The sequence below is a fragment of the Agelaius tricolor genome, unplaced genomic scaffold, assembly GCF_023055355.1.
Source record: "Agelaius tricolor isolate 1412-34295 unplaced genomic scaffold, bAgeTri1.0.p SCAF_6, whole genome shotgun sequence".
Taxonomy (NCBI): domain Eukaryota; kingdom Metazoa; phylum Chordata; class Aves; order Passeriformes; family Icteridae; genus Agelaius; species Agelaius tricolor.
Window position 1 is genome coordinate 29,924,105 of NW_027269266.1, and position 21,078 is coordinate 29,945,182.

General features: G+C 40.6%; 1 protein-coding gene across 1 annotated transcript in view; it reads right to left on the minus strand.

The window, feature by feature from the left end:
* Nucleotides 1-217: 217 nt before the first annotated feature.
* The window catches only part of RAPGEF5 (Rap guanine nucleotide exchange factor 5), a 157,736-nt gene continuing 136,875 nt past the window's right edge, over nt 218-21,078 (minus strand). Inside the window, exons 21-26 of the mRNA XM_071429179.1 lie at nt 19,442-19,532; nt 16,760-16,810; nt 15,603-15,690; nt 12,332-12,396; nt 7,319-7,373; nt 218-3,956 (exon numbers count right to left, since the gene is read on the minus strand). Of these exons, the coding sequence (XP_071285280.1) occupies nt 3,838-3,956; nt 7,319-7,373; nt 12,332-12,396; nt 15,603-15,690; nt 16,760-16,810; nt 19,442-19,532 (469 nt within the window). The 3' untranslated portion in view covers nt 218-3,837. The remainder of the gene's footprint in view (nt 3,957-7,318; nt 7,374-12,331; nt 12,397-15,602; nt 15,691-16,759; nt 16,811-19,441; nt 19,533-21,078) is intronic.

Below are 21,078 nucleotides of genomic sequence, written 5' to 3' on the forward strand. Positions count from 1 at the left end.
CTCCATTAACACCATTCCTGCTTTTGAAACATTGGTACCAGCAAGTCCCACTGACCAGAGACAGATGAGCAGCTCTGAAAGGGGTCAGGCTCCTGAGCCCCTGTGTGAGCCTGCATCCATCTCACAAATGCAGTGAGGCTCTGTGGAACTGGAGGTAAAATATTCCACATTGGAACAATAAGTATGTTTGGTAGGCATAAAGGCACAGAGCTCAGACTTCATTTAGGTAGTTTTTATATTTTGAAAAGCAATATTAAAAAACACTGGAAAATGCAAGATAAACATAACAGTTGCTTCTACAAGTTTTAACCTTGTATTGCTTGGCCATTTTGACATATAAATTATTGCTTACTAGCGCTCATAAATACACGACACAATAATATGTACAGAGGCAAACAAGCATGAAATATGCAAAGGAAAACATTGGCAACATTGATTCTGGTAAATCAGATTATTTCATACATACCAGGTCTCATGATGGTGGATAACTACTAGCTGTAGTCCCTGAGAAGTTAGGTAAATACCTTGATTTGGGGGTTTCTGTTTTATTACTTTTAATGCAAGCTGACACCATTATGGCACTCAAGAGGGAACAGGCAGGTGTTCTTACCTCATTGACTTCATCCCAGTCTTTAACAGTGTATAAGATGACAATAAATAGGCTATGCAAATAAATATTACTCTGCTAAAATGTTTAGTATTTACATCTTTCTTTGTAATTTTTACAGCAACACAGGTCTTATTTCTGATAACACCCTTTCTTTTGCCACTGCTATGCAAATGAAATTTATTGCTATTTAAGATGATGTTGGAATCAAAAAGCTGTGTTAGCAAAACATCTAAATTTGTTGCCACAAAATCCCATGTCAAAGAGGGTACAAAGTGACACAGCTCTTTCCTTTGTTCTATCTAATTACTCCTCTTAGGTACTAAAAAAAAAAGAGTATGCAGAGTATTTAACCCCAGATGTGATTGTGATAAATGGAATTTACAAGATGTATAGATTTTATACCACATAACCTAATTGCACTACTGAAGGATGTAAAAAAATCACACAATATCACCAGTGCTGGACCCTGGGAGAGGTGTATGGTGTCGCCCTTCCCTAATACAGGGTTTACTTCTAGTTCTCCTCCTAACTTCCACATCTTCAAACTGCTTGCCAGTCTGCAGCAAAGCTCTGCAATACTTCACCAGTGGAATGAAGACATAGAAGGGCCTTTTTTTAATGAGACATATTAGCTATAGGTTTGGGCTATTTACTTTTCCTTTATAGTAACAGTTCTAAGGCCCAATTCTCAACACTTAATTGATGCAGCCATGTTGGATCCTCACACCTGAAACTTAAATCTGAGTTATACAGGCCACTACAAAAGTAGTTTGCAAAGCTGTGACAAGTTGTCTTATTAGTCACAGCAGAGATAACAAGGTTAATGCTGGCTGGGTGCCTTCAGACTGATTTTATGCCAGCTGCAAGTGGTAGACAACACCTGATTTAGTGTGAAATTACAGATGTGCAGAAAGCCAACACCTCAGCTGGCTCAAAGCCTATTGGGATGAGTTAACCCATCCTTTACTTCATTTGGAGTTGGCAGAGTGAGGAGCATTCCAGGTAAGTCTATCAGGCTTTCCAATCAAACCCTCAGCACAGAGTCATCTTTCTTCTTTTTTGTTTTTTTTTTCTTTCCTTCTTTCATTTTCTTCTCTTTCATTCTTCTCCAACTCAGCTGCTGCTTCATCCACAGTAGCTACCAAAACTATCACAGAGCCAAATGCAGTGAACTGAGAAACAGCCCCACTTTCTCATCCTGAATACCTCTGAATGCTCCCTCTCCCACAGATTTCCAGAACAACTTTGTGGACTAGAGTGGTACACCATACAAGCTGAAGCATGCAGGCTGGTCTACATACAGGTTCCTAAAAATAATGCCACAGTAAAAAAAAAATTCACAAGAGGGAGCTCAAAATCCAGGAAAGAATCCAGGTAATGCAGCTATGTTGGGAATTCTAAGTGCTGTAGCACTAGGAAGAACTGCAGAAACACAAGCAGCAAATTGTATCTGGTTTTTGTTCTTACACTGCAAAAAGGAGCCCACCACAGCTAGTATCTTCATTTGAACAGTTTTGGTCTGTTTGCACAAAAAAGTTATTTACAATATGTGCAGTCACATCTACAGAAGAACATAGGAAATTTTTACTCCATGGCCAGCAAGAGTTTATTTTTTTTTTTCTTTTTACTGGGTAAAAAGAAATTTCTTTTTTCTTAAAAAAAAATCATATAGTATTTGATAATAACAAAGTACAAGCAAATACATTTCTGAAACATCTGTTTCCTTTACAATAGATCTATACAATATTTCACAGATGGGAAAACTGAATGCATTCTACAGATTCCCCCACAGACTACTTGTTAAAGCTGCTTTTTTTTTTAAATCCCTTTAAACCAGAGACAACACAATTATGAAGAGCATGCTACTTCAGTATTCCCACATTTTAGTAAAGGAGCATTTTCTTGGAAGTCTTCCTCATGTGGAAAACATACAAGAGACGGGCAAGCAACGCAATGTATCCTTCCTGCTCTGTAAAGTGACCTTCACTGTGAGTGAGTCAGTGCACAAAGTCATGCCAAGGAACACCCTCTGCACATTCCTGTGGCATTCACTGGATCATCTCAGGGCAACTCCTTAGCACTGGAAACCAGGTGATCATGGTGCTTGAGATGTAGGTCAGCTGTAGACATTACTTTAGAAATGCTGCCTCAGCACAGGCCCAGATGCAGTACTTTTAACTACACGAGAATTGTCGTGGGGAGGGCTGTGAAAGGGACAAAAGCAATAAAGGCACTCTGATGCTCAGAGCCTGGTGTGTCTGCAGGTAATTACACTGGTACCCTGTAAGGGGCACCTTTCTGCTCTTTAAAAACTAGAAGCATGTGCAAGTTAGGTGAAATTTTACTTCCTGAAATGGTATTTCCGATGGGGTGAATTAGAAATGTAGATTGATCTAGGCATTTGCCTGTGAATAGATAGAAAAAAAGCTGTAATCCAAGCAGAAAACAAAGTTCCTGCTATAATAATTTATAACATATTAACTGCAGAAGCCAGTGCTAAATCTGAGATAACTGAAAAGGAAGAAAATAATCTGTTTTCAGTATACAAACAATTGTGTCCATAAATTGCAACAGAAGTGGATTGGCTCCTACAGTGTGTTTTATAAAGCATATTCGTAAAGGAGCCATAACAGAGTGAACTGTTTACTGCTGACCTCCACATCACAACGCACTCTTGAGTTTCATCTGGTTGCACTGCCTTGTTATATTCCTGTTCTAGGTTGCTCACACATCTCAAATACTATGCTCCAGTGGACTCATGGGAGCTGCACAGATTGCACATTATTTTTGGCAACAATACTTTGGCAGCCTTGAATTAGTGAGGTACATACTGTGGTGAACTGGGAATCAACCCCCTTGCGGCATGTTGCTTGCTGAAATGTTTTGCTGCTGTGACACGATGATTCCTTTCTTTCTAATACTGGCAGAATCTGCATTGAAAGCTACACAGGACCAAACAATATTTTCACAGAAACCAAGCTCCTGAGCTCAAAGGGCACTGCTCTGCTGCCTCAGGTCCCGGGGAGCAGCGGGAATGGCACCAAGCTTGCCCTGCAATTCTGCGAGCAGCTCCTTTGCTGGCTCTTGCCTGATTTTCCTGCACATGTTGTGTGAGCTACTGATAAAACTCAGTAAACCGTTCTCATATAGGGAAGCAACATGCTTGGCATAAACATTCACTTAATTCAAAGTGCTGCAGTTACAAGGTTACATGAAGCTGTGCACGCTCACGCTCGCGGCTCTATCCTGTGGGAGAGCTCAAACAGAGCTTGCTGGTTGTCGATGACATGCAGGTGGTGGACGTATGGCTTCAGCTCGTGATGCTCTTTCGAAGGAACTTCATTGCCTGCAAGACACGAGAAAGGGGATGGATCAGAAAGCTGTGCCTTGCCTGCTGCTTCTCTGTCCTCTGTCACAAAGTCACTGCTGTGCCACTTGCCAGGTACTAGACAGCCACAGGAAAGACAGCCAGTAACTCAAAGGACTTGCTGCTCAAGTGCAATGAATGAGGTAACAGCTAGATAGAGAGCAGGGGAGAAGAAAAAAAAATATAGGCAATTCTGGGCAGCCAGCATGCATAAAGGAGGGGGACATGAGGACAGCAAGAAGCTGACTCTTCCCAAGAGGAAGATTTAATTCTGCTGGCAGTACAGGCAGTCCACCCCCTGTAAGGGTGGTTCAAGGTTTCCTCTGTGCTGCTCTGGCAGCACAATGGGACCTTGAGCAGGGGGGGGGGCAACCCAGCCTGCAACTTTTTAAAAATTTTAACACAGTCCACAAGACAGCAGGCCCTGGATGATTTTCTTCAGAGCCAGTGAAAGGTGACAATGCAGCAGATGGATATGAAACCTCTTTAAAGCTGCTCTGACAGACCCCTGTGTTTTGATCTGTTAGGCTTTTGATTTCTGATCTAGTAACAGAGACAAAAGTCATGCTGCCATTTCATGGGAGTTTATGCAGCAAGAGGAATTAGCTGTATAACAGACAATCTGAAGGGTGGCCTGAATAGCAGTTGCTCTCTGGTACAAGCTTTATGCTCAAAATGGGCTTGTGGGACCTCCCTGCCTGTGAAACCATCCAGCATGGCTGGTACCAGCAGAGACAGATAAAATAAAGCCAAGCCCAAGATCCTTCAAGACAGGCAGAGAAAGCAACATTGCTAACTTCTGGCAGACGAGCAAAGTTGGAAAGCTCCATTCATGTCCATGTCCTCAATATTACCATAAACTGAAAAAAAACCCCTTCAAAACTCCTTGAACCAATCAGCTTAACTCATACACTTCTTCCCTCTCCTTTGTTTCATTATCACCCTTTTCTCCACACTCTCCAGCTGTTTGAGCAAGTTTCCAGGAATCACCAATCCCTTGTTTCTGAAGACCTCTCTGTGGTGCTGTGTGGGTCACAGGGGATGTGAATGCAGCCAGTTCTGTGTGTGGCTGCTGGTGGGGCTCCTGGGCAGCTGCTCTAAAGAGCTCTTGCAGAGCAGCCATCTCACTTGAGCAGTGTTGGAGAGAACAGGATAATGTGATAAATTTCTGTCAGGATACAGAGCTGACCTTTCTGTTCTGAGGGAACAGGATCCCAGCAGCTGTGCTGAACATAGTGAAAAACATTTGTATTTCTCATTAACACCTCAAATAACAAAAGCTTGAATTATGTTGTTTTCTCAGGCTGTTCTTCCTCACTTTGGAAATGCTATTATTTGTTTTCAGGATTTAGGATACAAATGTTATTTGCTTTAAACAGGCTTTTCAGTTTTACTTGGAACCTAACCAGTTTCTAATCCAGAAACACTTTGACCTGCAAGCTTAATATACATGATACAGTTCATAAACAATAATAATATTCCTTGCTTAGTTTTGTTTGAATTTCTTCCTACAGTGAGATGCCTGCTGCTCTTAGGCCAATCTGGGAATTGATACAGTAGAAAGATTCACATTCCTGAGAGCAAAATAAGCCCACTAGAAAAAGAAACTGTCCATAAAGTCTCAATAAATATTCAGTGAATTCATTTCATGCCTAAACGAATTTTAGGGAAAAAAAAGTGCCTACAGGGATGTCTGTATAAGCTGCTTTTTAAATGCCAGCTTCACAATAAATCAAGTCTGCACTAAAATAAAATAACAATTGCCTACTTCAAACTACCAGATTATATGATAAATCTCAGGTATTAACCTTGGATTTATGCTGCAAGACTTACAAAATCACTTGGAAAAATAAAAAAGGCAAAAACAAGATGAAAGATGTGCAGGGAAAAGTGCAAAAAACCCCTCGCATCACTGAAAGGAAACAATGTTACTTTTCATAAAGCCAAATAGGAGACATTTTAATTTAAAGAGGCATGGTTTGGATTAATGAATATTTCCTTCTGTATCTGAATTAAAAGAAGGCACATCTTGCTCCTTCTGCCCTGCTTTGTCTCTTACATACATTTATATATATATATTTTATATATGTCTTTTTAGAAAAATTACACAAGAACCATAATACTGAGCAGCCATTGTTTAAAGGTAATACTGTATATACATGTGGTAATTCTATAGAGCAAATGTTTAAAAGTACCTATTATTCTCCAAGGTACCTGTATTTATAATTAAAATTATGATTATTGTTCTTTTTGTTGGAGTCAATGCTGACAGCTCCTGAAAAGTCAGTGGAAAAAAGTTATTATTCAACTTTATTTTCCCCAAGGCTGCAGCACAGTTCTGGACTTCTCTTTGAAAAAGAGGTTTTAGTGGCCTCAATAAATGACATGTTTAGTGGGTTTGGCTTAAAAACTAACTGCTTCCTAAAGGAGTTCTTCTGTCCCCTTCCTGTATTCAACATTTCTGCAGAGAATAAGAACGCTGAGAAGGAGAAAAGCAAGGTTTCTCCTCTGTAAGCAGCAGAACAAAGAGAGCTGAAGTTTTCTGGCATGGTCCCTCAGGGTTGGATTCTCTAGTGGCTAATAAGGCAGAAACGACAACAAAAAAAATATTTTAAAAAAAGCAACAAAAAAAGTCTCTGTGCAGCTGAGGCACTCGCAATCCTTGCCTCCAGCATTGATCCTCCAGTGTCTAAAGCAGGCACAGCTATATTTGCAGCTTCCCCTAGAAGAGGAAACAGCCCCCTCATTTCTTCCTACTCAACCACTTTCACGAAACCCACTGGATCCTCATACCTTCAAGACTTGTACAGTTTTGTGAAATGTCCTTAAGAAGCCCAGGCAAACAAACAATTGCTCTTGGTGAAGAGCTGAGTGAGAAGCTGTGGGGATGAGTTCCATCCTTTAGCTGCTGGAAGCCGAGGCAGCTGTGAATTCCTTCCCAAAACACTCAGACTGGCAGGAGACTGAGCTTACTCCTTGATAGCTGGGAAAGGCAGAAACAGCAGCGTACACCAGGGGCCTCCATTACTGCGTGCAGCTGGCACCCATCTTACACAGGGTTTTGAAGAGATGGCAATTTTTGCAGGAAAGTAATTTCCTAAAATTTGGAAGCTGTTCCTAGAAACATTTTGTAAATTAAAGCAAAAACCGTGGTTTTTGCTGTGTTGATCTTCCAAAAATGATGCCTTCTCTTGCCCATTGGTTAAATAGGTTTTGACCACATTCTGTAGTAAACCTGAGCAACTGGAAAGAAAACAGGAGGAAAAAACACCAAACCAAAAACTCAACAAACCCTCAAGGATGTACAAAGGCAAAATAAATAGGAAATTTTGTCTACTCACCAAATTGGTTATTTCTGCAATGTCTCAATGACCGAACAGTATCTGCAATCATGTGCTGCAAAGACAAAATAATAAACATGAGTGCAAAGACCTGGGACAGATTCCATCATCAGAAAAGCCTGAAAAATCTCCTTGCCCTACACTGAACAGCAAAAAGCAACTGTGGTAAGGTAGAAAATGAAGACAGCAGGAGAATCTTTGCTCTTTATCTTAGTGATACTATCTGATGAAACAGGGTTAGTCAGATGTCTAATTGATATAACACAGATTAAATGAGAACAACTCCCTAGGAACCTATGGAAAGTGGTAATGAAAAATAAACAAGCAATTGCTCATTTTTCTTACAGCAACTTTTATTAAACCAAAAACCTACAGAAAGGAAGGCCTGTGGACTGGGTGGGTGCTTTGGTGTTCAAACACAGCTTTAGTGCATTATCTAAGATACTGTGTAGTCTGCAGCCTCTCCTTCTGTCTCCACATTTGTATAATTGGACTGTAAGCCTCTTTGTGGCACAGATTGCATCCCTTAGTGTACACTTGTGTAATGCCACCACACTCAGGCACCACTCTCAGCCAGGCTGTTCTCTCAGCCTAACCAGCACACAATAAAAGAGCCCACAGCCCAAATGCTGCAGAGCAAACACCCTGACACCTCCACAGGTATGTACCAAGTAAAACTGTCCTGTAGGTATGCTATTTTAACAAAAGATGGTGTTTACAGGGATATTGGATGTTCACTTATATTAGGCGGAGGAAACAAAAGGGTTAAATTCGGTTTCTCATTCAGGCTCAAGTCATCAATTTATACAAAAATTGGGATTATTCACAAATCAGTAGAGGGAGCTTATTTTCACAAGATACTACCCATAAAGTTCTTAAGCGATTACTTTAAAAAAATTTTACTATTTCTGAGGCAATTCCTCTTCAAATCTAGTAAGTAATGGAAGCAAATTGCAGTTAGCAGGAATGATCTGAAAGCTCATGCAAACAGCTGATACTCATTTTACATGTCCCTCAAAAATTATTAGAGGTGGAGAGGATTAACTGTCTCGAGCAGAGTATGTTTAAGACCAGAATGATGCAGAAAAACTCATCTCTCAACATCCTGGGAGTGGCTTACAAGGCTCCTCCACAGAAAAGCTTATCATGAGAGCACATTTAATGGAAACTTCATATTTCTTTCATCAGTAAATCAAAATAATTTTTCTTGTTACCCGCTGTGCTTCATTTGCCATGAAATTACACAATCTCTTGTGCTGATGTCCTTGCACTGATTATAATGAAGTTCTAATGAGATGATCTAGATTTCACGATCAATAATGTGAGTACTGGCAGTACTGAAACTTCCACCAGTGCTGCTGCTGTGATGTTTCCCAGCCAACACTCTCTGCATTTGGATTTTACAAGTCAGAAAAACCCACACATCACACATACTGTAACTCTTTGCTGTCTCTCCTTTGTAGTCAGTCACTGTGAGGGTTCATTCCAGGACTGGCTTCTGTAGGTGATGCTCTGGTGAGGGAAGAACCTCTTTGTGCAACATTTAAAACAGAATTGCAAATCCTCTGGCTTTAGTATCCTAATTATGAATTTCTCTCTGGTTTCAATTCTCTGGGACCCAAAAGTAATGCAGAAGCATTACAGCCAATGTATCTGCAAAGCAAATGTTATCTCCTGTCTGCTTAAACAGGTGCTTGAATACTTGTTAGTGTGATAAGTGACACATATTGCTGGTGGCTTTTCAGCCCACCCGGGATCATTAGCACTTTTTTCACCGAGGACAGCAGAGCCTCAGGCTTGGGGTTGCACAGATATTTGGGGGGGTGGGTTAAGAACACACAGCTGCAGTACACAGTCCTTACAGCTGAAGGCTCTAGGTAAGCAGGTGTTATCAAAAATGGTAATGGCCATTGACCTGTAATAGAGTTTGCTGAAGTGTGGCTAAGACATGTCATTGCTCAGACATAGCTGAAGGCTGGAGAGAAAAACCTGAACAAGCCACATTTTAGTGAAATAGCTAAGAAAATACCATGGAAATTCCTTGAGATGTGACCATGTAAGGCTATATTTTCATTTATACCTTCAGATTTGGTTGAAGAAGTAGGTATAATATTAAATATTGATCTAACACTATAATAGACTAGATTTTACACAAAATGCAGTTAAATAAACCACTGCAACCCCTTCACCTTTGCTAAAGCTAGGTAACATTCCTAAAACAACAGATCACTTCTTTTCGTCTCTTTGCAAATTTCCTTCTTTACATTTTGAATTAACTTTGTATCTACTGCTATAATTTCATGTCAAATCAAATCCAGTCATGTGAGGATTGCTGAGTTCTAAGAATATAAAAGAAGCAGGGATTGTAGGGAGAAGGATCTTTAATAAAAGAAACTAATACAGTTGGAAAAAATAATGGTTTAGACTGACAAGTCCTCCTTCAGGTGAGATGTTTAATGTAGAAATGAAATATTTCAAAATAGTGATCCAAATGGAGACACAAGAAACCATCTTTGCTTTGAAATTCATAAGTGGAAATTCTAGTAATTTATGACAGTAAGTTCCTTCCCCAAAGCAGTAATCTGCCATGGTAGAATAATTCTTTTCTTCTTTTTCTGCAACAGCAAATTTGCAGGTGAGGTTCAGTGGCTTGATCCAAACCGAGCGGGAATCAATGTCAATCCTAATTTTTCTCAGCTAAGGCCAGAAAGTGCTCAGCACTTCAGTGTTCAGTACAGAACACCGAGGAGGACATTGTTCTTCAGGACAAAGCCCTTATAATTAGAAAAGAAACATGGACTGATGAATAGGTGATCACGTGTAATGCATCCTGTGAGTTCGTGGCCACTGACTAAATCCAACTGAGCCAGGGTAATACCAGTGTGCAGCCTGAGTTTCCACTACACTGATGTTTAAATCTCTCCTAAGCCCCCACTTCCTAAGCTTGCACTATTGCCTGCATTCATATGTACAGGGCTGCATGAGACAGCATGTTTCTGAGAGCGTGATCTGAATGATAATTTGGAGGAAGTGTCAATCAGAACAACTCTCACCCCACAACCATCACCTCAGCCTCTCCCCCCTTGCCATTTAGAATGCCCATTATCCATTTGAATGGAAAAGGTGAGATCCTGGCTCACTGAAGTCAATTAGCAAAGCTCCCACTGCCTCTGGAAACACAATGGAGACAGAAAGGAAAGGCATTCTTACCCAGGAAGCCCAGCATGCATTAAACATATACACGATTACACAACAAACAAACAAACAAACACAGCCTGCTAAGACTGGACAAGAATTAGATTCTACATATTCACTAAATAAATATATGGGCCAGTGGAGGGATTTTAATAACAATTATGGTGCATCAAGGGCTAGTTTAATTTACATGTTAATTGGATGTACTTCCAAGAGGCAATGAAGAAGAACATGCTAATGAGTTTTATGAAAACACCTAAAGGTCAAACAGTTAATGGACTTGGAACAAGAAAACCTTTCATTAAATGCAAATTAGTATTCTTGTAAACTCTGCAACAAGAAAAGGTACAGAAATCAAACAGAAAACATGAAAAAAAGGAGCTCAGGTTCAAAAGTCAGAGCCTACATCTGCTTGCAAGTTGAAAGACAACCTATATTATGATAGAATGTGAAAATAAGTTCAACATCTGGTTCACTAATAACTCCATGCTTGTGCGTTCATTCCCAAACAAGTGTAAACACATGGAGAAAATAGTTGGGCACAATTCATCAACCAGAGCCATCTGCAATAAGAGTTCCATGGCATACCTGGACAATTGCAAAGAACATTTTGGTTTCTTGGTCAAATACTATAGGCCAAGAAAAAAACAATCCAAGCTTCTCTACTCCACCTCTGTTCAGATATATAGACTTTGGCTTTTAGTGCCATAGAATCATAGAATAAGCTGAGCTGGAAGGAATCCACAAGGATCATCGAGTCCAGTTCCTGGCCCTGCACAGCACCATGCCCATTAATCACACCATGTGCCTGAGAGCATTGTCCAAACTCTTCTTGAACTCTGTCAGGCTGGTGCCACGACCACCTCCATGTGGGAGCCTGGGAGCCTGTTCTAGTGCCCAAACAATCTCTGGGTGAAGAACCTTTTCCTGATATCCAACCTAAACCTCCCCTGACACAACTTCAGGCCATTCCTTGAGTCCTGTCACAGGTCACCACAGAGAAGGGATCAGTGCCTGCCCCTCCTCTTCCCCTCAGGAGGAAGCTCTAGACTGCACTGAGCTCTTCTCTAGGTTGAACAAACCAAGTTCATGAAAATGTTACCAAAGAAAAACCCCCAAACTGAACAAAACCAACCAACCACAAAGCAACAACAAAAACCAAACCACCAAAAACCAACACAAATTAGGCAACTCAAATCTCTCTCAGTAATACCATGCCAGAGTAGATACCATATGATGCCTAGAGTGAATGTGGCCAAAAATACATCATCAAGTGCCCTTATGCATAAAAGCTACAATAGTGATATTTGCAGTCAGTTTAATTCGTATTTCAGGCATTATTTTCTTCTTCATTAAACATAGATCAAAAAGTTTAACTTTCATTTAAGATCCCTAAAATTACAATATCACTTGCAGGTGATAAACTAGAGAAACCTGGGGGGAAAAACAAAAAGGAAACATAATTCAGAGAAAGCTGAAGCAGGAGAACTTAACTCATACGAAGCAGGTGATGCAAAGGAATTGATCTCACTGAGTATAAATGAAGAGCAGACTCTGTAGCAGTGATGATGGCCATTATTGGTTCAGCCATTTTACACAGAAGTAGAGGAGAAAGGAAGGAGAATAGAGAGAGGAGCAGAGGAAAAGGGAAGGGGATAGAGACTTGGCTGTTTCATCCTGCTTGCTCTTTTCTATACCCCTGATTATTTCCTCCTGGTTCAGCCAGAAGAAAACCTTACAGTCTTACAAGATAAGGAAAGCAAAGGGAAGAAGAGAACATGAATGTTTTGAAAAACAGGAAGGATAAAATTAGCTCACCAGCTTTTCAAAATTAACAAGGTTATCCAGAAACGTTTTATTTCCTTCATGGATGAATGTTACATCTGGAAAAAAGAAAGAAAGATAATTACTATTCACAACCTCTTTTTAAATGCAAATAAATAAAATTACTAAACAGCAACAGAAAAAAAAAAAAAAGGAAAGTATCCCATTAAGGATTTACACAATATCTTGTAAGAGTGAAACAAAAGCCGGGCCTAATGATGACATGCAGAGATTATTAGATAACAACAATATTTACACATTGTTAACAGAAGAGTATTTTTAAGTGGGGGCAAGGAATTCTTATTAAACCTGATCTGTGCTACATCTGAGATACATAATATACAGAAGATGGCTGGGAGCAGGGGAGGGCACCCAGAGGGATGGCCCTGCATGGCCAGGCTGGGACAGGTCTGTCCCTGAGCCCAGAGCTCCACAGGGGCAGAGCCACCAGGTGCTGGAGATGGCTCTGACACCCCTTCATCTCCCTCTGTGGGACAATGACTGTGAAGTCCTCACTCAAGTCCCCAGCAGTGGACAGCCAGAGAGGTTAAACACAAGACACCAAAGTACAAAGTACAAAGCTTTGAAATAAGCATCATGCCTAGGGAAAAAGACTTTTGTGTAGTGTTGTTGGAGGGAATTTGCAAAGGCAAGAAAAAGGTCAGAGGAAAAGGAAAAGGTCTATATTTGGCTCCAGGAAGACAACTGAACACAGTGTAATGAACTGGAGGGAGGGAATATCAAGCAAAATAAATGTTGCCAAGTTAGGATACAATTAAAACAGTAGCTCAAGGCCATTTTCTCTGTTTTTCTAATGCATATTAGGTCAGAAGTGAGACCTATCTTGGACATAAAGTACCAAGAATATGAATAGATTCCCTGTGGGAGTGGAGGCTCTGACTTCAATAGTACAGCCTCCAGGTTACTGACATCACTGGCAGGAGCACCACCGCCCTGCCCAGCTCTCCTGCATGTGAGGGTACCCAGGAGATCCATGAGCAGAAGATGCTGGAGGAATGAGCTGGCACCTCAATAGCATTACTCCTTAACAGTCCCAGCTGTGGATGCCAGCAGGAGAACAGCACACAGCGAATGGGACAAGAGTCCCTCCCAGCAGAGGTGTCAGCCTCCAGCCCAGCAGTCCAACTGTGCCCCTCAGCATTTCTCCTGTCCTCACCTCTAGGACACCCTCTGATACCCACATGGACCCCAGGGTTTTGGGGGATTTCAGGAGAGTAAACCTGCAGAGAAGCTTTGTCACTCACCGCCCCCCATCCACTTCCACCTTCACCCTCTCTCAAAACAGCCAAGCTGATTTATTTCCTTGGGTTTCAAAGGCTCACTCTGTGCCTGAGGGGCATTTTGTAATTGCTTGGAATTGAAATGCTAAACGGCTTCAAATGCTGCTGGAAACCCGGGGCTGGCTGGGACTCTCCTGGGGGGTGATGGAGAGCCCCTGTGCCCCTAGGGTGGCTGGGCTGGGACAGACAGGATGCCAGCCTGGACATGCAGAAAGCACAGCACAGGCTGCCAAAACTTCCAGCACCTCCCCTACCCCCGGGCTGCATCCTAAAAAGCAGAGGGAAAGGAGGGAGCACGACCCTCTGCAGCTCCTCTGCTGGGCTGCTTGGGGCACCCAGGGAGAGGGACACAGAAAGGACACGACTTCAGGACACGGGCAGGGCTTGTGTCTGTATCAGTGCAGTTAAACACTGTCCATCACTTCTAATGAAACACCTATACTGGAAGCAGAAATTTTCACACAGCTTTTTAAGTCATTGACAGGAATGTGTGTATCTCTGAGGGCAGAAGGAACAGAAATTTGCTTTGCAGCCAACAACTAAGAGTCTAGATAAATTCAGTGGAGCAGAAAATTGCATCTGAACTAGGTTATAAGGGTATATGACAGTATTTTATTACACATTTGAAAAATCTGCCTGATTTTCAAAAGCTGTGTCTGTGTGCTGTGAGAGCTCTGCATTTAAATTTAATTAACTTTTAAAAGGACACTCTGAAGTTATTTTTCATAATTTAAGATTTTTTCCTTCTTTTAATTGAAACTACTTTTGTTCCTATTGTGATAAAACACACCAATTTGCTGAGTTATTAATGATTTCTGTGTTACGCATTCCTATTTTACTGGTCTTGGAAATGACCTTAATACAAATATGCTTGATATGGAATAAATTCCATTGCACTGTGCTACACTTTGGGAATTACCAACCTTGGCAGCATCTCCTTATGGACCATTGTATTGAAGGACATTACTGCATTAATTTCAAAGTCTTCTTGCTATCTCCAATTCAAGTTAAAGATACAAATGCTGTCTAGGTGCACGTTCTTACACACCAAATTGTAATGCTGTGCAAACATCATTGCTACAAGTGACTTGTGTCTGCTGCTTTTGTTTGCAGGCAAGACATACTCCAGAACACTTTAAAAATATTGATTTTGAAGCCTTGATAATTGTATCCATCTGAATTAATGCAAACTCCTTTGATGTGTGCAAAGAGGGGAAGTGTCTGGTGGCTCCCAAACTGTCACCAGCTGATCTGGAGAACTGCCTTCAAACATTTCACAGCAGCAGGTTGGAATAAACAGCCTAAAGAGAACACTTTCAGAATACAGGAATAAACAAATGAATTTGCCATGTTCAAAGACTGGGCAGTTAATAATTAATGACTCTAAGACAATGGAATATTTGAAATACTTGCCATTTAATTAGCTGCCCAGCTCACTGCATTAGCAAGTAGCTGTACTTTATTTTAAGACCGTTTTTCAAAAAAATTATTTTAGGTAGTAAGATTTTCCTTATCTCTTTTAGACCTATAAGAGACTTGGAAATCCCCTCCTCTAAGGACAGACAGACAGGGCAGGTTCTGCTTTCAGGCTGGCACCAGGGCAGGATCATCCCAGCAAAGCAGGGAGGCATCTCAGAGCAGCAGTATGACCATGGCCACTGGCTCAGGGGCCTGCAGGGCCACACTCCTCCACTGAAGGGCATGTGGCCAAAGCAAGAGCACACAGCTCTATCCACACTTGACAGGACACCGTGAAGTTTTAAGACCTGTATGAAAATTGGGATCTTCCCACTGTCTTAAAAGGGAGTTGTTTATTATCCAGACCAAGTGCTACCTTGTCAATACCACTATATCTGTCCATACTCATCTTAAGAGCATCCAAAGGAAAAATCACCTCACAGAAGGTGGTTAAAATCACTTATTTTAATTAACAACAGTGAAGAGCAGCCAAGCTTTAACATTACCTTTCAGAAGTAAGGGCATGAAGGGGATTTTCGGAGATTTCATTTTCTTGAATGCATCTCTGTAAGCTTTGTGATTCAGAGAAGGATCCTACAAAACCATTTGAGTAATAGACAGAAAAATCAATAGGCTATAAAAAGAGCAATTCTAAATCCATTACAGGCTTATGATCTGAACATGATTTAGATATAAAAGGTTTCTTTGGGATGCAAGGTAGCTAAAGGTTTTCTAAGCCAGCTGACATGCTAAACTGAACAGGAACGTAAACAGTGAAAGGAACAAAAGCAATTATGTTCCTCTAGATGAAGCAGTGCTAAATTGAGAGGAAACTGCAGAATAGATTCACTTGAACTGTTCTGAATTTCCCCTGCTCTGAATTACCCCACAAATTTCTATTAGCAAAATCCCTTGCTATATAGCACAAAATTTATCTCTGAATGTATTGCTGATTAACTTCTTTAAAAAAACCAAAACAAACATCACCAAACAGCAACAAAAAATCCCAACAAAAACTGCTTAAAAATCCATGGAGCGTGCTGGAGACTTTCAAAGTTTCTGTGGCACTGTGTAGGCAATTCAAAAAGTCATCTCAATTTCCAATGTAAACTCCAGCTCACGCAGAATCTTTAAAACACATTCATTTATAATGAACTCCAAGTACAGAAGCATGACAGCTGGTAAAGGCTGGATCTCCTGTTCCTGTGCCAGGCAGTGATCTTACCATGCACCCACTTCCGTGACAGCCAGAGGAAACATTTGTTTATTCTGCTTTGATAATGCTGACAAAGACCCTCAAGCCTCAGATTTTGACATTTGTTTTTTAAAACTTGAGCTGGTCTCTTTTTCTTCTGATCTGCAGCATATTGCTTCAGATAAAGGTAGATTAGCTACCAGGGAAAAAGAACAGCTCCCAAATTGATGCTGGTGAAACTGCATTTGCCTCTCTCTGCCCTTCCTCTGTCAGGCACAAAGCCTCTCTCCTTTTCATGTTTGCAGACCACCCTGGAGCTCTGGAGAGCCACGTGGCCTTCAGCAAATCACAGATCTGACATGACAAGTCCAACTCCAGAGAATAACAGGCAGACTCCAAACAAATTAGGAAGAAGGAAGGCAGGTAAATCTAGCAATGTTCTTCTGCTGCCAACATCATACTTCTTACCGTCAAACTTTCAAGTTCAGTGAAAAGTTTCTTGAACTTCCCAGGAATTTTCTGAAGTGGTGGAAAACAGAGAGGGAAAAAAAAAAAGAAGAGATAATTTGATTTAGGCAGAAAAATGCTGAGGCACTTTTTTCCATGACACTGCTCTGGGTGAAGTGCCTGCTGAAAGCACCAACAGGCACATAACCCCAGCTCCTCAGCTCCCAGGGCCCTCATTACAGACCATGTTCAGTGCAATGCAGCAAGAAACTGGGCCCTGCAGCCTCATCTTGGGGACCTGCATCCTTCTTGCATGGAAACTGCTTGTTAGCAGCTGGCTTTACTTTCTTCCCCAGCTTCCATGACTAAACATCCATATCAAGCTAGATGCAGTAACACAGGCTGAGAATTCAGAAACTGATCACATCCATGTTAAATCATTCGTTGTAATCAATCTTGCCCCAAAACACGGGTTCTAGAAATTAACAGGTCTCACACTCAGTGCTGTTTTATACATCCTGCTAGTGCTGATCAGGGTTAACACTGGCACATACTGGTGCCAAAGTGAGACATGTCCTTCATAAAATGATTACTCTGTCTCTGGTTTCTGCTCCTAATCCCACAGAGAGGTGCATAAAAGACTTTCTAAGGGAGCCCAGGCACAAACTACTGTCTTGCCCTTCATGTCAATACCTGCTCTACTCCACAAGCATCCACTTTCTTTGTCTCTAAGATGCTTTAATGGATTCACATCACTACACTCAAAGCAATTGTTTGCAATTTAAATTTTCATGCTGGTATTTCAGACTTGAAGGATGGTGTGTGGACCTTAAAGCCTGTCTATTTTTTCCAGCCATAGTAGTTAGTCTAGTAAAAGAGATCCCCTCTTAGTACAAATCCTGTCTTGTCTTTGTCCTTAGATCCTAACAGCCACAGCAACATTACCAAGAGAAAAGAGATTTAGAACAATTAGATTAAGTGGATGTGTACGATTAAAATGCTAAAATGATTGAACATGGAATGGCAATTGCATTTTTTTTCTATCTTAAATCGAGGAAAGCAAGGCCTATTAAAACACTGGATACTGTAGGAAAAAAAGAATATACTTGGGAGCATACTACTTGTTTAAGAAATCAAGTGCAGAGCCAATATGATTTAGTCTAAATGGCTGCTTAAATTTAGGTTGTTTCATTTACATGTGTAAGCAATTATAATTAATTTAAAAACATTGCTCTACTTTCTAGAAGTCACATTACTAATGCAAATAACCTTCTGCTTTTCAAACTTCCAGTGCAATGAAGTTTTACAAATAAAAAAAAAGAAGGGATGTGACTTGATAAATATTTTACACACAGAAACGTGACATATTTACAGCGGCACATATGCAGAGGCACTCTTTGTTCCGACAAGCAACACATTCTGCTCTTCCTGAGAGAAGTCCAGCGGCAGCGCATGATCTCCAGAGGCCTCAGCACAGAGCAGAGTTCTGCATGGCTCTGTGCAGGAGAGATCTGTATCATTGCCTTTCAGACCATTCTTGGTCTCTTCCACTCTCCTACCAAAGCCCAGAGAAATGGAATGAAGGCAACTTAGCAGGAGGCCAGGGCAAATGCTCCCCAGAGAGGCGTTTTAGAGATAGAGGCAAGGTGTCTGTATCCTTGTCCTCAGGTATGTAGTTTTTCTAAAACTTTTACTTTATCTCTTATTTAAGTCAGCTCTTCCTTGCATATCTGAGTCCCTGTAAACAATCACTGTCCTTGTTTCTGTGTGTGTCAAAGCCTCAGCCATACAAGTGATGTTTCCATATGTGTGGTTCCAGCTGTGGGGGCAGACTTTGCTCTGGACAGTGTCAGACAGGTTTGTAAGTCTCTAGTGGCCCTCTGGTCCCAGCTGTTGGTGCTCAAGCGTATCTCCAAGGCAGGAGATCACAGCCCTTCTCTGTCTCTCTGTATTACAGATTGGTATTTTTGGAGTCCTGCCCCCCTGTGGTGTTAAGGGCATGAAGGAGGGATAACGCTTCAACCCACCCTGCTCAATTTCTCCTTCCCCAGTATTTGGTTCATCAGCAGATACAGTAAACTTGCAGATACTGTAACTCAACATGGATGCCATTTGGATGGAAACAAAAAAACCACAACAGAAATACAGATCCCAGTGGGACCCTTCTTTAAACACACTCATACTCTCAGTAGCAGCCAGTAGCTTTTTAAGCAAATAATCTCTGTTCCCCAGTATGCTCCTTATTCATGGCTCATTTCCTAACTTCGTTGTTCAAGACGAGCAGCTGCAAAAAAAAACCTGATGAAAGACAACTAAAGAAGGTTTATTTCTACTTTGTTGTTTCGGCTTTTTAATTAAATTATTCCAGAATAAGGTATTGCTTGTTTGGAGCCACCTTTGTAAGACTTTCTGTTCTGATATCTACTTAAAATCCTAGAATAATTTATTTTGTTTTAAGGGGATAAGATCTCCATGCTTTGTTCTTATTTAAAACTCTGGAAGGAGACATTTAAGTGGTTTTTTTTTTTAATACCTGCGTATCTAAGGTTTCAGGTCACAAAGAATTTTCTCCACCAACATTCCCTCCATGTTTGATTTCAGCATGAAAAAATATTAATCAGAAAGAAAAGGTAATTCACCAGTATACAGCTTTTGTGCAAAATGGTTTTGACAGTGTCTGAAAGATATAAAGATGTGTCTTACCTCCCAGGTCTGAGACAGCCGGCTGACAGATGCAGTGTTGAGACCCATAACAATTGCAAAGAATGAATTCAGATTTCTTTGGGCTTTACAGCTGAGGAATGAAAATATGATTTTTTTGTACTCAGAATCAGCAATAAATGGAATGCACACGTATCCTAGGTTACTGAGTCTCATTTCAACCCTCAGCACTAACATACAATCATCTTCCACATAATGAACTCATTAAATGTCCTCTCATAACCACCTGCAGTCTAGGTGATGGGGTCTCTAAGAAGTTTTTTAGAAAACATTCTACTGTCTCATCAACCCTGTTGTTGGCAGGTTAATTTTTTCCCTTTGCTGTCAAAAGTAATTTTCCCTTTTCAATGTTCAAGTTACTCCCAGCTGTCCTTTACCATACAGAAAAATTCCTTGACCTCTATTCTGTTGTATAATAAATATTTTCATCCTCTTTTTCATCTTTTCTGTAAATTGTACAACATAGGTTCCTTCAATTTCTCTTTGTAGTTGTGGCCTGCAATTTGCTTTTCCATATTGTTATTATCCTTCATTGAATTCTTTGTAATTTATTTTAACTCATATTTAACTCTTATTTCCTTCACTACTTTCTCATGTAGTGAGACAGTGGGGAGGGAAGAAGAAATATAATTACTGTTCTATGTTCTTATGCAAGCATAAAACAAACAGCAAATTATTTATTTGGAACAGCATCACATTTTGTCCTTTCTTTTAATTTGTCATCTATTATCACCCAAGGACCTCTGTCACAGTGCTGTTCTTTACAATCATGCATTTATTTCTTCAGCTCAGTATTAGCATTCTGTAGCTGAATTACTTGGCATCTATCTAAATTAAATCTTATCCTACTGTTGTTTGCACATTCCACTAGACTTCTTAGATAATTCTTTTTTCCTATCTATCCTCCAATGCATTTGCAATCCCTCATCATTTTTACTGTCTGAAAATCTGGTTAGTGTTCAATTTACATATGCCTATAAAGCAGTTGCAGCTAGTACTGGTTCCAGTACAGGTCCCAATTTGCTTGATTTCTCTATTTTTTGACATTTTACTGTATACAATCAGACCATGCTTATTTCTAGTTCATTAGGAAACTTGAAATCCTGAAACACTGAGTCCTTTTAAAACAAAAATATTGCCCTGTGTCTTGCAGATTTTTGGAGACTGTACAAATATATGTGTGCATTTGTGTGTGAGAGTGCAAATACTCTTTTAAGACAATTTAAAGTTCCACTGGCTTCACTAGGATTTATCATCAGTACATGCCAAGGCCTTAGCCTGGAAAATGGCCAGAAGTTGCTACAAGTTTTATAAAGCCTGCCCTTATCACTCTGTACTATCTTGAGACAGTGTATTTCTCACTTCACTTCAGCTGTCTTCGAGTTAATCCTAACTTTGTTGCTTAGATTCTTTTTATCATGAAAGCCAGGCAGCTCCCAAAGGCAACTCATGTCAAAACAAGGAAGGTGCCCAATGCAGCCTGCATGAACTGTCTGTTGGGTGGACCCACCCCTCACAGCTAGCTGTGCAGAGAAGGGATGTCTCTCACAGCCAGCCACTGCTTGCTTGGGGAGCAAAAAGGCTGCTGTTGTCATCTTTTTGTTCTAACCTTACATTGA